This window comes from Amblyraja radiata, chromosome 16, assembly GCF_010909765.2.
Source record: "Amblyraja radiata isolate CabotCenter1 chromosome 16, sAmbRad1.1.pri, whole genome shotgun sequence".
Lineage (NCBI taxonomy): Eukaryota > Metazoa > Chordata > Chondrichthyes > Rajiformes > Rajidae > Amblyraja > Amblyraja radiata.
Window position 1 is genome coordinate 21749945 of NC_045971.1, and position 14532 is coordinate 21764476.

The 14532-nt window shown below is 40.6% G+C and overlaps 1 protein-coding gene across 6 annotated transcripts in view; it reads right to left on the reverse strand.

The window, feature by feature from the left end:
* The window catches only part of hdac5 (histone deacetylase 5), a 288826-nt gene that overhangs the window by 178398 nt on the left and 95896 nt on the right, over positions 1 to 14532 (reverse strand). For 5 of the 6 annotated variants that reach the window (XM_033035320.1, XM_033035315.1, XM_033035317.1 and 2 more), the window contains one exon: positions 3062 to 3133. In XM_033035320.1, the coding sequence (XP_032891211.1) occupies positions 3062 to 3133 (72 nt within the window). Of the gene's footprint in view, positions 1 to 3061; positions 3597 to 14532 lie in introns of those variants that run through there. The other variant, XM_033035314.1, reaches the window with a different exon arrangement.

Here is a 14532-nt window from a genome sequence, read left to right on the forward strand (position 1 = left end):
AGCTGGAGGAAGACATTAAGTTGGCTGAAATATTTTTGCTCAAGGACAAACATCCTGAAATAAATCCCAATGACTTGGCACAGTCTGCAGAACTGTGGTTGCCATGACAAGCCAATTAGTATGCCATGTACAAAACAGCTGAATTACTGCATCTCTAAGGTTTCCTGTTTAGATTAAAACAGGTTATCTACTTGGGTGTGGAATAAATGAGTTTACCAAAGAAAAGCAATATATCTGAAGTCATTTAGTGACAAACAGGACACTGAGCCACAGTTAAAGCATGCGAGGAACCTAATGGAAATAAAATACAATTGAGTGAGAAAACCTGCACATGAAACCTGCACAAAAACTTGCACATTTCAAAGAAAATATACTATGAATGAACAATAAAGTTGTTTGTATTCCATTTTTCATTAATCAGTTTAGAATTTAAATTGTTTTGTAATTGCTTTTGAAGAAGGTTTTATGTTTACCCTTCAAACTTTGCAACTACTTTGCATTATTTCTGCTGGCCATGAGATTAACATTTTCAAAGTTGAAAATGACCAACATCTACTACAATCCCACTGACTCCAATGGCTATCTGGACTACACTTCTTCCCACCCAGCTTCCTACAATGACTCTATCCCCTTCTCCCAATTCCTCCGTCTGCGCCACATCTGCACCCAGGATGAGGTGTTCCAAACCAGGGCGTCGGAGTCGTCCTCATTCTTTAGGGAACGGGGGTTCCCCACTTCGACTGTAGATGAGGCTCTCACCAGGGTCTCTTCTATATCCCATAGCTCTGCTCTCATTCCCCATCACCCCACTCGTAACAAGGACAGAGTCCCCCTTGTCCTCACCTTCCACCCTACCAGCCATCACATACAACAGATAATCCTCCGACATTTTCGCCACCTCCAACGGGATCCCACCACTGGCCACATCTTCCCATCTCCTCCCCTTTCAGCTTTCTGCAGAGACCGCTCCCTCCGTAACTCCCTGGTCAATTTGTCCCTTTCCACCTAAACCACCCCCTCCCCTGGTACTTTCCCTTGCAACCGCAGGAAATGCTGCACTTGTCGCTTTACCCCCCCCCCCCCCCCCCCGTCTCCATCCAAGGACCCAAGCAGTCTTTCTAGGTGAGGCATAGTACCTCCTCCAACCTCATCTATTGCATCCACTGCTCTAGGTGTCAGCTGCTCTACATCGGTGAGACCAAGCGCAGGCTTGGCGACCGCTTCGCCCAACACCTCTGCACAGTTCGCATTAACCAACCTGATCTCCTGGTGGCTCAGCACTTCAATTTCCTTTCCCATTCCGTATCAGGCCTTTCTGTCCTGGGCCTCCTCCATGGCCAGAGAGAGTCCCACCGCATATTGGAGGAGCAGCACCTCATATTTTGCTTGTATAGTTTACACCCCAGCGGTATGAACATTGGACTACTCCAATTTCAGGTAGTCCTTGCTTTCTCCCTCCTTCACCTCTCCTCCTCAGCTCTCCCACAGCCCACTGTCTCCGCCTCTTCCTTCCTTCTTCCCGCACCCCCACCCTCATCAGTCTGAAGAACGGTCTCAACCCGAAACGTCGCCTTTTCCTTCGCTCCATAGATGCTGCCTCACCCGCTGAGTTTCTCCAACATTTGTCTATTTTCAGTTAAAAGTCACTAAAATACTATATTTCATCTTACATTTCGGTAAATCCAGTAAGCTATGGTACAGTTTAAATAAATCTTTTTCAACTGGTATATTACTTTTAATACCATAAAAATCCTTCTGGTCTATCAATTAATGCTAATTCTGATATTTTATATTTTTCCATATATTTTATACTGTACATTGTTCAATATTTTCTATTTCAATGTTCTGCTTCTTTTCTTCAACCTCTGCCAACCAAAAATTATTAAATTTACTTCTAAGTACAGGATAATTTAAAAGCATCCTGGATTTTGTATATTTAGTGCATTTTTAAAACCAGACCCATTGTTTACACATTTATAACATTAGATGTAGCAATGGGACTTGGCGATAAAACTACAGCTCATGACATCATCGTATGGTTGCATATCCCTTGAATTAAAAGCAAAGGAACATTGAATGAAACTACTTGTTTGTATATTAATATAGAATAGTAACCCGTGATTGGTTTCACATTGTCTTTAAGTACCATGCAAGGAAAGTTGACTATTGCAATGCTACACTGTTTACAGGAAATGTTACTCCCTAAAGCATAAAGAAATCCAGGATGATGCATAAACCTAATCGTGGCAAAGCCTCCAAATCGGACGTTTTCATCTTCATTGGAAATGGAGGCAGGGGGAGTCACCACAGATTGTCAGTCGTCTGACACAATATTAAATGTGAGTATCATCATGGCAACCCTAAATATGTATGGTCCTTCTTGTGACAATGTTGTGTCTTGAATTATTACCCTTAGGCCCAAGCACTATATTTTAAATCCAAAAAACATACAGACATCCATTTAACATGCTAAACATAGCTACAGTGAATTAAAATGAGAGAAGCTGGATTGACAAACTGTTTTAAACTGCTAAAGCTGTGCTGGCAACATTAAAAAGCTTAAGTTTCCACTGCTAAAAATATCTCAATATTCTTAGCTTTGGCATACCTCAGAAAGCAGTATGGTATCACATAGCTATCTAGTGCTGACAGATAACCACCACGTGCTGAATAAACAGGTCCCAGAAATAAGTTCTTGCAAGAAAATTAAGGTTTGAACCGTTTAACAATCACACCAATAACAAATTCCTGAAAACTAATGTTCCTAGAGAAGAATCAATTTCCTACAATAAGCCTTTAAAGAAAATCAATCAATACTTGCATGCAATAATAAAGTGACAACATTACGGCAATTTTAAGGTATGAAAGCGTTTTTCAAAAACTTGCATTTCATTAACAAATTGCTGAGAAGTTCTTGTCATGTTTAATTATTACGTATTTAATGATGTAATATAATCCATATGAAAGGAATCACCATCAACACTGTTCCGTTTCATATTAGCATTGGAAACATTTTGCATATATCAGACTAACTATTATCAAGATGAATCATTCAGCTTACCCGAGGTTGGCATATTGTGTATCCGATTTTGTGGCAAAAGTTCTAGGGGCTGCTCTCGTCCAGATACACCATCTGAGGAAAAACACGATTCAGTTTCATATATAGTCTGTAGCATCTTTTTCAGGCGAGGCACTGTGGGCCTCAGTAACATGACAAAGTCATCAAACACAATTTTGAGATCTTCTTCACAATTTTTGAAACTTCTAAGCTGGCGAGTCTTATCTTCTAAATGTTGCTGCTGGAAGCAGTGTATAAAAATCCCCAGATTCTTTTTAACATAGTCAAGCCTGGTGAAATGCACAGTGGAACAAACATCCTAATTAACGTTGGGATTTTCAGCCGCTACAGCAAACATTCTGTCATCTTCCTTTGAACAAGTGATTAATCAGACACATGCAACCATCGTGGTTAGATAGGGATAGCTCTTCACCTAAAAGGACCCTTAAATGCACTGACAGGTACGATTCAGTATGAAAATATTAATCCTCTCACTGGCAATGAACGCAACCATACAAGCTGCCTACTGCAATAAAAGCTAGCACATTTACATACAAGTTAACAATAATACAGCCTGAAGCAGACTGAAATAGAATGATAGGAGGGGTCAGCTATAAATAGGTCATGCATGCTCAGGGAACAAGGAACATGCATATAAACACAGGCAACCAATCAGCAGTGTTAAAATACCATTTCCTAGCTCGTGCACACTTTAACATGGACATTATTATCAAGAGTAACTAACCTCTGCTCTGCATTTAGTTTAAATATATCAGTATTAAAAATAAACTATATAGAAGCCATAACACATAGCAAAAACTCAATGGTAATAATCTGTTTTCCACAAAGATACACGTTTATGTGTAAATGAGCATACAAACACATTTTAGCTCAGTCAGGTTCAAACATCCATACTTAAATAATAATTCTTCTGGATTTTGGTTCATCTATATTTCATTATGACAGTTCAACCCTAACGGGGATTATTTCCTTTGTGGCTGTTGGAGGGCAGGGAGGGTTGGAGGAAATGTCACTTTACGACACGTGCCATACTTCAAAAATGTGTGGCAATTTAAAATAAATTGGAAGACTGCTGACTTCCTTCGTGATTTTGATAAAAAAGTAAACAACCGCTAAACCCACAAGAGGAATATATTGTTTTCCAGAAGTCCTGAATTAATATCAACGTGTTTAGCCATTAACCTATGATGAGGTTAGTGTTCCTTCTAAACAGACTGCTGAGCGTTCCAAATTCTAATACTTGTATCTACCAAACTGAATTAGGTTACTTCATTTGCTTAAGATTCTTCGAGATTATTGCGTACTTAAATCACACGTAAAGCTTGTATTTATTCAATGCTTTTGGAAGAATGTGATGAAGAAAAATGGCAAACAGAGAGAATGAACTGAATACACATTATTCATCCTGCAATTAAGTCATGTTTACAATACTTGAGGTTGACATTTTTGTCTTTGACCATATAATTATCATCCAACTGCAGTTGCACTTACTATTTTAAAATTAACAAAGTTACAACAAAACAATGTTGTTAACAAATGTGATGCACTCGCACAGAAAGACAGCCTTGACAAACTTGAGCACCTGTCTTCAATTTTATTTTAAGGAGTACACACTAACTGTTTGGTGCATGGCTTGAGTGTGCTACTTTGATACTAACAAAAACTGTCAAAACACACTTGTGTGCAAGAAACTGTATCATGCATTGACAGCAAGATCACTGGAAGAACAGAATGCTCTGGCCTCTTATTCCGTAACCATTTATATTTTAATAATTAAACACATCCAATTTAACGTCAGCTGATTCTATCCCTAAATATTGCAGCAAATTGACATGGGAGAGAAAAATTTGTTTCTGCAGTCAATTACACCTACATTGAGTATTGCATTCTCCATGTAATAACCACATTCTCTCTGATGCAAAAGACAGACCGACAGCAGGATAGTCACACTGTTGTGAAAGTGCACCTGAGACTACATTCAAGGTAGAAGTACAAAGGACCTCCTCCACAAGTATCTATCTTACATAACAGTGATTCCACTAATTAGAGTGGGCAGCTTCAGGTTGAACTATAAAAAGCTCAAGAATATTTCCAAGTGGAAAAATACTGTAAAAGTATTGATGAAGTACTTGTATAAAGAGTGTAATAAGTGCCTTCTGGCAACACGTGGATGACATGGATCCAATTATTTTCATCAGTATTACACCCACACTGAACTACAAATAGCCACAGTAAATGCCTCTTCTGCAGGCGAAATTGTATATAGCTTTATTCCCTGTTATTAACACCTTCTTACACAGCCCTGTTCTGTTTACTAAAAAGCTCTGTGAGAAGTAAAGCATCACTGCTGTGATGTTTAAGTCCCTGTCCTTTAAAAATTAAAATGTTTTCCAAAAAACATTGGAACTATTATTTAACTGCACCAAAGTCACTTTAAACCAAAGGAAAAAGTGCATCCCACAAATCCCCAAATTGAAAAAAGTATTCTTACACTAAAATAACCCTGGGACTATTTTAACACTCTCAAGATTAAAGCAGCATTAATGATAACTCACTAATAGGTAAGAAAATGTGTTTAAATCAAGCCCAAACTACATAACATTCTGCAATAAATTGAAATTATGATATATCAAAGTCTTATTTAATACATAAAATAAATAAGGCATAATTCACATCTAATAAAAATAACTCGGCTATTGTTTAATGCTTTTATTTAAAATACTCAACTGCAAATTGTGGACACCAACTTATGTGGTGTGCAGTTAAATAAATCAAACTGAGCAAAAAAAAAAGCAGCAATGGAGAGAAAAAGATCAGCGGAAGAAAAGCTTGCGTGAAATGGCCTGAAGCCTCGGAGAAGAAAGAATGGAAGACCATAAATGCAGACCTGACCAGCATCCTAGGGGTACAGTTGAAAGGGGTACAGTCGAAAGAAAGCTTGACAAGATGGGGGACATCATCTATAGCTATGGAGCAGAACGATATGGAATAACGGAGAAAAAGGGAAAGGCACCAGCTTTGGAAAGCAAGTCCAGACGGCAAAAGGAGATGGAATGCTTAATCCGGGAGAGAAGGCAGCTCAAGAAGCAGTGGAGGAAGGCTTCTTATAGTGAAAAGGAGGGCATCAACATTCTCCATCAAAAGCAGTTTAGCAACCCTGAGACCAGCAGAGTACCTGCGGAAATCACGAAAAAAAAAACAAACGAGATCACGCTTCTTCAAGGACCCTTATAAGTTTGTAAAATCATTTTTCATCAAAGAAAAGGGAGGAAATCTGAAAACATCAAGGCAGGAGCTGGACGAGCATCTGGCAAGAATGCATGCGGATGACAAGAGACACCAGAAGACAGCTATTCCAACGGACATTCCACCAATTGAACAACCAGAGCACCAGATGGACATTAATCGTCCAAAGTGGAGGGAGGTAGAACAGACAGTAAAGTGGGCAAGAGCATCTTCAGCCCCAGGGCCAAGTGGGGTTCCGTATCGACTCTACAAGGGTGCTCCTTATGTTCTTCGCTTCCTGTGGAGGCTAATGAGAGTGGCTTGGGAGAAGAGAGTCATACCCAAAGCATGGCGCAGGGCAGGAGGAATCCTGATTCCGAAAGAGAAGGAATCCACAGATGTCAGCCAATTCCACACTATCAGTCTCCTCAATAAGATCTTAGCTCAGAGGATGACCTGCTATTTAGAGAGAAACAACCTCGTGGATACAACAGTCCAAAAAGCAGGCATCCCAGGGTTCTCTGGATGTCTCGAACATACCAGCATGATTTGGCACCAAATCCAGACTGCAAGAAATGAGAAGAGAGATCTGCATATCATTTTCCTGGACCTTGCCAACGCGTTCGGAACTGTCCCTCAGTTTCCTCTGGGCATCCTTTGACTTCTTCAGGATACCAGAGACTATCGCAAGCCTTGTCAAGGCTTATTTCCAAGATCTGCAGCTCTGTTTCACCACGCCTGACTTTACGACCACATGGCACTGCATGGAGATTGGCATTATGGCGGGGTGTACCATCTCCCCATTGATTTTTACAATGGCTATGGAAGTCATCATAAGGGCCTCCAAGTGGGTGGTGGGTGGCGAGCGGTTGAAGTCTGGAGTCCGTCGATCACCCATCAGGGCCTACATGGATGACATGACAATCATCACAACAACAGCACCTTGCACCAGGCGACTTTTAGGGAAGCTTCAAGAGAACATCACTGGGGTCAGAATGAAATTCAAGCCATCCAAATCAAGAAGCATTTCTATAATCAAAGGCAAACTGGTTCTTCATTTATCAAGAACCTATCCCAACTGTATCAGAGAAGCCAATCAAAAGTCTGGGAAGATGGTATAACTCTAAGCTGAAGGACACCGATCAGGCTAACGAGTTTAGGCAAGAAGTCATCAAAGGTCTGGCGAAAATCGACCGATCCATGCTGCCTGGAAAGCTGAAAATCTGGTGGCTGCAGTTTGGGTTATTACCTCGCCTTATGTGGCCACTAACCATGTATGACATCACACTCACAAGAGTCGAGAAGATCGAAAGAACAATCAGCTCCTTCGTGAGAAAGTGGTTAGGTGTTCCTCGGTGCCTGAGCAGCGTAGGCCTGTACGGTCAGGGGGTACTCCAGCTGCCTCTCTCTAGCCTCACAGAGGAGTTTAAGTGCACTAAAGTAATACTAAAGATGACCCTGGCAGAATCAAGGGACACGGTCATCCGAGCTGCTGCTCCAACCCTGGCAGCAGGAAAGAAGTGGATGGCTAAGAATGCGACACAGCAGGCAAAATCTGCTCTCCACCAAGGCGACATGATTGGGCAAATCCAACAAGGAAAACGTGGCTTGGGGCTTGGCGGAAAGCGACCTTGCTGGAACACGGCATCATCACTGGAGCGCCAGAAGTTGGTTGCGGCCGAAGTCCGCCGACAGGAGGAATCGAGTAGGTGTGCCAAGGCTGTGTCGCAAGCTAAACAGGGCCAGTGGATGAGATGGGAGGGTGTGGAAAAGAGGAAGATCAGCTGGAACGACATGTGGGAGATGGAGGCAAGCAGGATAAGTTTCCTCATTCGGGCAACCTATGATGTCCTTCCTAGTCCAAAAAAATCTCAACCAATGGCTGGGCGAAGATCCATCATGCCCCCCTGTGTTCAACACCAGCCACGCTTAAGCACATCCTCACTGGGTGTAAAGTAAGCCTCTCCCAAGGACGGTACACCTGGAGACATAATCAAGTACTCAAATGCCTGGCAGCGACTCTGGAAAGCAGGAGAACAGCCAACAATGCCCTGCCGCCCAGAACAACCAACCCAGTTAAGCCAATTGCCTTTGTTCGAGAGGGAAACAAAGGTAATGGAAAATTCCACCAAGGACCAGGTTTGGACAGCTGGAGGCAGCCCCGGATTGGCAGATGCTGGTGGATGTGGATCAACGGCTTACAATTCCATCACCCACTTGGAGGCCCTTATGATGACTTTATACTCATTTTTAAAGAAAACGTTTCCCCAGATTTTTACTCCATTGTATCCATATTTGCAAGTCAGGTCCTGAACATTAATATCAATGTATTCCATAATTTTATCCATTCCATCCCTTTCTCTGTAGAAAATTATGCTCTCCCAAGTTCTCTTCAAAACACAGCACTTGTTTCTGGTTACAATGAAAAGAACATCACATCGTACATTTCTTTGGCCCTTGTCATCATTGGGACGTTGATTGTGACATTCTCAAGTGTTGCCCAAAGAGAATATCTCATTACATCGAGGACACTTGTGGGCATGATATTACAGTATGAAGTAGAGACGACCACATTCAACTTTAATGCTTCTAATTGCCCAACTACTTACTAAACAAGGATTATGCAGGAAAGTAAAGTAGAACATTTTCTGCACTCTGAATCACCTTCTTTCTTGTCCATTTTGTTTCGTCTTAAACAAATACAAAAATATCTTGGATTTTTGTCACAGCAATGGTCCAATTATTAAATCATTTTGATACTCACTGATCATCCATTTTGCTGTTCTTTCCCAATGCCATTGCTTCCTCTATCGTCAAAAATACTCTTCTTATCCTAGTTGTAAACCTCCAGTTTCTTACACAAAACACAAACTTTATCTGATTTTAAAAAGAACGCCTAAGATTGTTAACTATCCAACTGCCTTTCCTGACATGCTAACATTGCAAATATTCACTAAAAGTTGGTTCATTTTTTAAATGAGCATACATTTCTTGGGTGCAGACTTCCAAATGCTACTTAATGCACTGTGCACATTAGTGATACAAGGTGTGGTAGACGTCATATTGGTGAGGAAAAAACAGAAAATTCTGTAAGTGTTGCAAATTTGAAACATTGACAGTTTCTCTTTCTATGGACGTTGCCTAACCTGCTTTTCCAGCATTTTATGTTTATGTTTCAGATTTTCAGCATAATGGTACTGGCTTTCACATGAATGCAGACACAAAGAATAGGGAGATTGTATTAACAATGTGTGCAATCTGAAGAGGGACCTCACTATATTTTGGAGCTCAGCATTCTGATTCTCAGTCTTTTCTTAACTTCACAGTGGAATATTTCTTTATAGTAGGAAGGAACCATTTTAAACAATCAATAATCACACTCTAGTTGAGTTGCTAATTGTTGCGAAAATCATACAAATATATGACTTTGTGGAACTCTATAAAGTTGTTAAAATAAAAGAATCCACAATGTATCTTTATTTTTTTCTATCATTACCCACGCAAGGAGTGGTTCTTGTCTAACCAGCAAGAAAAGGCTACAACTGCCATGTCCGGTGAATAAAGGCAAAGCGATTAAGAGTAACCAGTACAGAGCATCTGCAGCTTGTAAATCAGACAGGTTAGGAAGGAACTAGAAATGGGAACCGATTAATAGAATTTTTCAAGTAGGTCCTGCTCCAAAACTATTTCTGGCCTCAACAATATCTGTTCCAGTGGTGACAAACACCCTCCCCTCTATGGAGACACATGGAATTGCTGATGCTGGAATCTTGAGCAAAACACAAAGTGCTGATGATCAGGTCATGGAGTCTCACCAGGGGGAGCTGTGATGATAAGCATTGCTCCAAGTCTTTGGGGGGGGGGGGGGGGGGGGGGTGCCTATCATGGCTGAATATCGGTGTTTGCAAACTGTAAAATATGTGCAAGACATTTGCAACTCTGGTAAATTGTGCAAGACTGAGGTAAGATTTTAATAGTTAGTCAAGTCAAGTCAAGTTTATTCGAGATGTGCAGTGAAATGAAAAGTGGCAATGCTTGTGGATTGTGCAAAAAAAAAAACTACAAAACAGAATGGAACAGAATCACATATTCACATATTACATATTTGTGGGAGGGAAAAAAAGAAAAAAAACAGCAATTTTAAAAAGACACCACACACCAGTAAAATGGTACAGTAAAGTTAGTCCCTGGTGAGATAGGAGTTTACAGTCCTAATGGCCTCTGGGAAGAAACTCCTTCTCATCCTCTCCGTTTTCACAGCATGGCAACGGAGGAGTTTGCCTGACCGTAGCAGCTGGAACTGTCCATTGCTGGGGTGGAAGGGGTCTCCCATGATCTTGTTGGCTCTGGAGTTGCACCTTCTGATATACAGTTCCTGCAGGGGGGCGAGTGTAGTTCCCATAGTGCGTTCGGCCGAACGCACTACTCTCTGCAGAGCCTTCTTGTCCTGGGCAGAGCAGTTCCCAAACGAAATCGTGACAAGATACTTTCCGGACAAGATACTTTCCACAGCCGCTGAGTAGAAGCACTGGAGGATCCTCAGAGACACTCTGAATTTCCTCAATTGCCTGAAGTGGTAAAGGCGCTGCCTTGCCTTACTCACCAGTGCTGCAGCGTGTGATGTCCATGTCAGATCCTCTGAGATGTGGACTCCCAGGTATTTAAAGCAGCTTTCATATTCAATGTTGAATATGGTTTGTTGTCATGCAATGGAGTTGTGCATAAAACAAGCAACATCTCTTGAGTTAATGGGCCAGGTGACATATGGCTTTTGAAGATACATCCAAAGTTTGTACTGAATCTCTTGCAACATTGGATCCGTTCTTCTGATCTCACTCGGCATTAACAGCTATCCGTACCCACTTTTGATTTATCTGCATGCCTCCTTTCTTCTTGCAGATTGATCACATTTCTCCTTCTTACCTCCCTCCTGTCCAGAGAACTCAAGTGCAAAATCTTAGCCAACTATCTTCCAAAACCATTGCTGAATACTAACCCCCCCCCCCCCTCCTTTAAATAGCATATATTGACTTGAATTAGACTAACTTTGCACTACATTGGGGTTCCTCTATTGAATCATGAAGCAAATGAACAATATACCTCACATTATCTACAAAGTTAACGGACTGCTGGCAATCAATTCCCCATTATAATACCCATACCCGTTTTCAAGGAGCTATTCAATTTAGCAATGCTTCCCTCCCCCACACCTTCAAATGTCATCTCCTCCCATATAAGCTAATTGGCTTTGCTAATCCATTATATGAACAATTGCGTTCATCCTGGAGCATATCAATTTATGTATTGAAAATAAACCTCAAGAAGAATGACAATTTGCACTTAAATACTGCCTCTAATAAAGTGACATCATCCTCCATGAAGGCATGGAGATGAATCAAATTTCCCACAAATTTACGACAATTTGATAGGCACTTAAGTAGGCAAGGCATAGGGTACTGACCTAACGAGAACAAACAAGATTATTGTAGACGAGCAAAAGGCTTGCTTGGACATTTCTGATACAAGAGGCACAGCGGTAGAGTCGCTGTCTTACAGTGCCAGAGACCTGGGTTCGATCCTGATGATGAGTGCTGTCTGTGCGGAGTTACTACTTTCTCTCTGTGACTGTGTAGGTTTTTTCCGGGTGCTCCGGTTTCCTCCCACGTTTCAAAGTTGTACAGGTTTATGAGTTAGTTAGCTTCTGTTAATTGTCCCTAGTGTGCAGGATAGAACTAGTGTACGGGTGATCAATGGTCGGCACAGAATTAGTGGGCCGTTTTCACGCTGTATTTCTAAACTAAACAAAATTAACTCTGAGATACCATGGCATTTAAGATACATGTCAAAAATAAATTGGCCAATTTGAAAAACTGACCAAAATAAAGCAATTGAAAACAAGTATTTTAATAAAGAAAAATTGCTAAAATGTATTTTAAGTTTGTATGATTGGCTAATTGGTTTATTGTTATCACTTGTTCTGAGATATAGTGAAATGCTTTTGTTTGTGTGCTGTCCAATTAAATCAAACGACACATTTGTATAATCAAGCCATACAAAAGTAGCACAGGTAATGCAAAGAGAAAAATATCAAAGTGCAGAATATTGTGTTACAGTGTGATGGCATTTCAGTTCTAGAGAAAAAGTCCAAGGTCCATCATGAGATAGGTTGGAAGATCAGGACTACACCCTAACTCATGGGAGGACGTTGAGTCACGTAGACTTAGTTCCTCCCACACTGTTGAGTGCATTGGGCAGCAAGCTCTCGCCATTCTGTTCGGTCATGTGCGACATCTTTCACCCTCGATAGGTTAGTGTCCCGAGCTTCCAAATCCTTCTGGAATGTTCGCCTCCATGTGAGTTTTGGTCGGCCTCTTTTCCTTCTTCCGTCAGGTTGCCATCATTGCGATCTTAGTACACGTCTGGAGACATTCTTAGTATATGTCCTGCAAATTTCATCCTGCATACCTGTATGTCCTGGCTGAGAGGCTTTGTTGCAGTTTCCCGGTAGATCTCCTCATTTGTGATGTGGTCTTTATAGCTAGTCTTCAGGATCTTCCTCAAGCAGCGTTGTAGGAATGCATCCAATTTCTTTTTCATCTTCACATTGATTTTCAATGTCTCACTGGCATAGAGGACTGTAGGGAGGACTACGGACTGGAAGAGCTTGACTTTTAGCATCTTGAATATCCCGTCACTACACCATATTGGCTGCAGTCTTCTGAAGACTGATGCAGCTTTACCAATTCGGGAGTTGATGTCGACCTCTACATCTCCATCTGCTGTGAACGTCTGACAAGATAAGTAAATCTTATGGCGTTTTCCACAGGTTCCCCATTGATTATCAGTTGGTCTATTTGCTGCTGGTCTCCAGTCTGCATGGTCTTAGTCTTCTGGCAGCTGATCTTTAATCCAACCTTTGATGCATTCGTTGAGGACATTGAGCAGTCTGAAAACACTATCAGGATTAAAAAGTGCAACATGTATGCACAGTTTTGTCATTAAAGATAAACAGCAATAAAATTGAAAATAAATTCTGCACTTCTGCAATAAAGTCTGCAAAATACCGATACTCTCTTCATGAATGCTCCCTAACTTGCTTAACATTTCCAGCTTTTCTTTCATTTTAAACCCCAAATGTCGCTATTCATTCGGCTTAACAACCTTACATAGCTTTGCCAAAAGAATGTTATCCATTTTTTAGATTCACAGGAAACAATCAAGGCCCAATATTTAATAGGTGACCAATTAACAAAATTTACAACAGATAGAGTTAGCTGAGGTTTAAAAAGATAATGAATTCTCTAAAATTAATTTTGTGTTCTTTTGCAACATTAATTAATCTTCATTTAAAACACTTATTTAAATTAGAGCAGAATATCTCCCAGCAATACTTTTGACATAAAATAATTTTATTTTTTTCTTATGTACACGCAACTTTCAAAAATTCCACAATTTAATTCTTGCATTCCCCCAATGGCAACATAGTGAAAAATTAGTAATTTGAGTTGTGATACAAGAGGCAATGTTGCAACATAGTGACTTCTCACAAATACATGACACAAGTTTATCAATACACAACTATCTCAATTCTTTTTTAAATTTCGAAGCAATCTACAAAGAGCATGTTTTTAAACTGTGAGAAACTATATATAGGCCGCCCCCAGGTTACAAACAGGTTCTGTTTTTACACACGTCCATAAATCAATTTTGTCCTTAAGTTAAATACACAAAAATCACTCGATTTGCTAATCATACCTTCCCAGTATTGTAATGAATGGGACCAAAAGCACATCAGACTGATAGAAAGGAACAATTATTAAAAGTGAAGAGAGTAAACTAGTTTTGCTGTTTGGAGGAAAGTATATTGGACCTTTGAATTTAATAATATCATTGGAGCTCGTTTGCATGAACAGGAGCCCATCAACCTGTAGTTTTCTTCTACTCCCTCCCCTGCTATGTTGCGTTATAACGAGGGTTTACAGTAAACGGATCATAGCGCAGGGAGTGGTGTCCGTAATTGCTGATGACTATGGATGATGGTTAATGGACAATAGGACACAAAGTGTTGGAGTAATTCAATGGGTCAGGATCTCTGGAGAACATGGATTGGTGACTTTGGTATACTTCCTAAGACTGATTCAGTCGGCTGAGTTACTCCAACACTTTATGTTGTTTCACTTTAAAACTAGGCACAGTTACTGTGGGTCTCCCTCCCTTCTCACCTACTG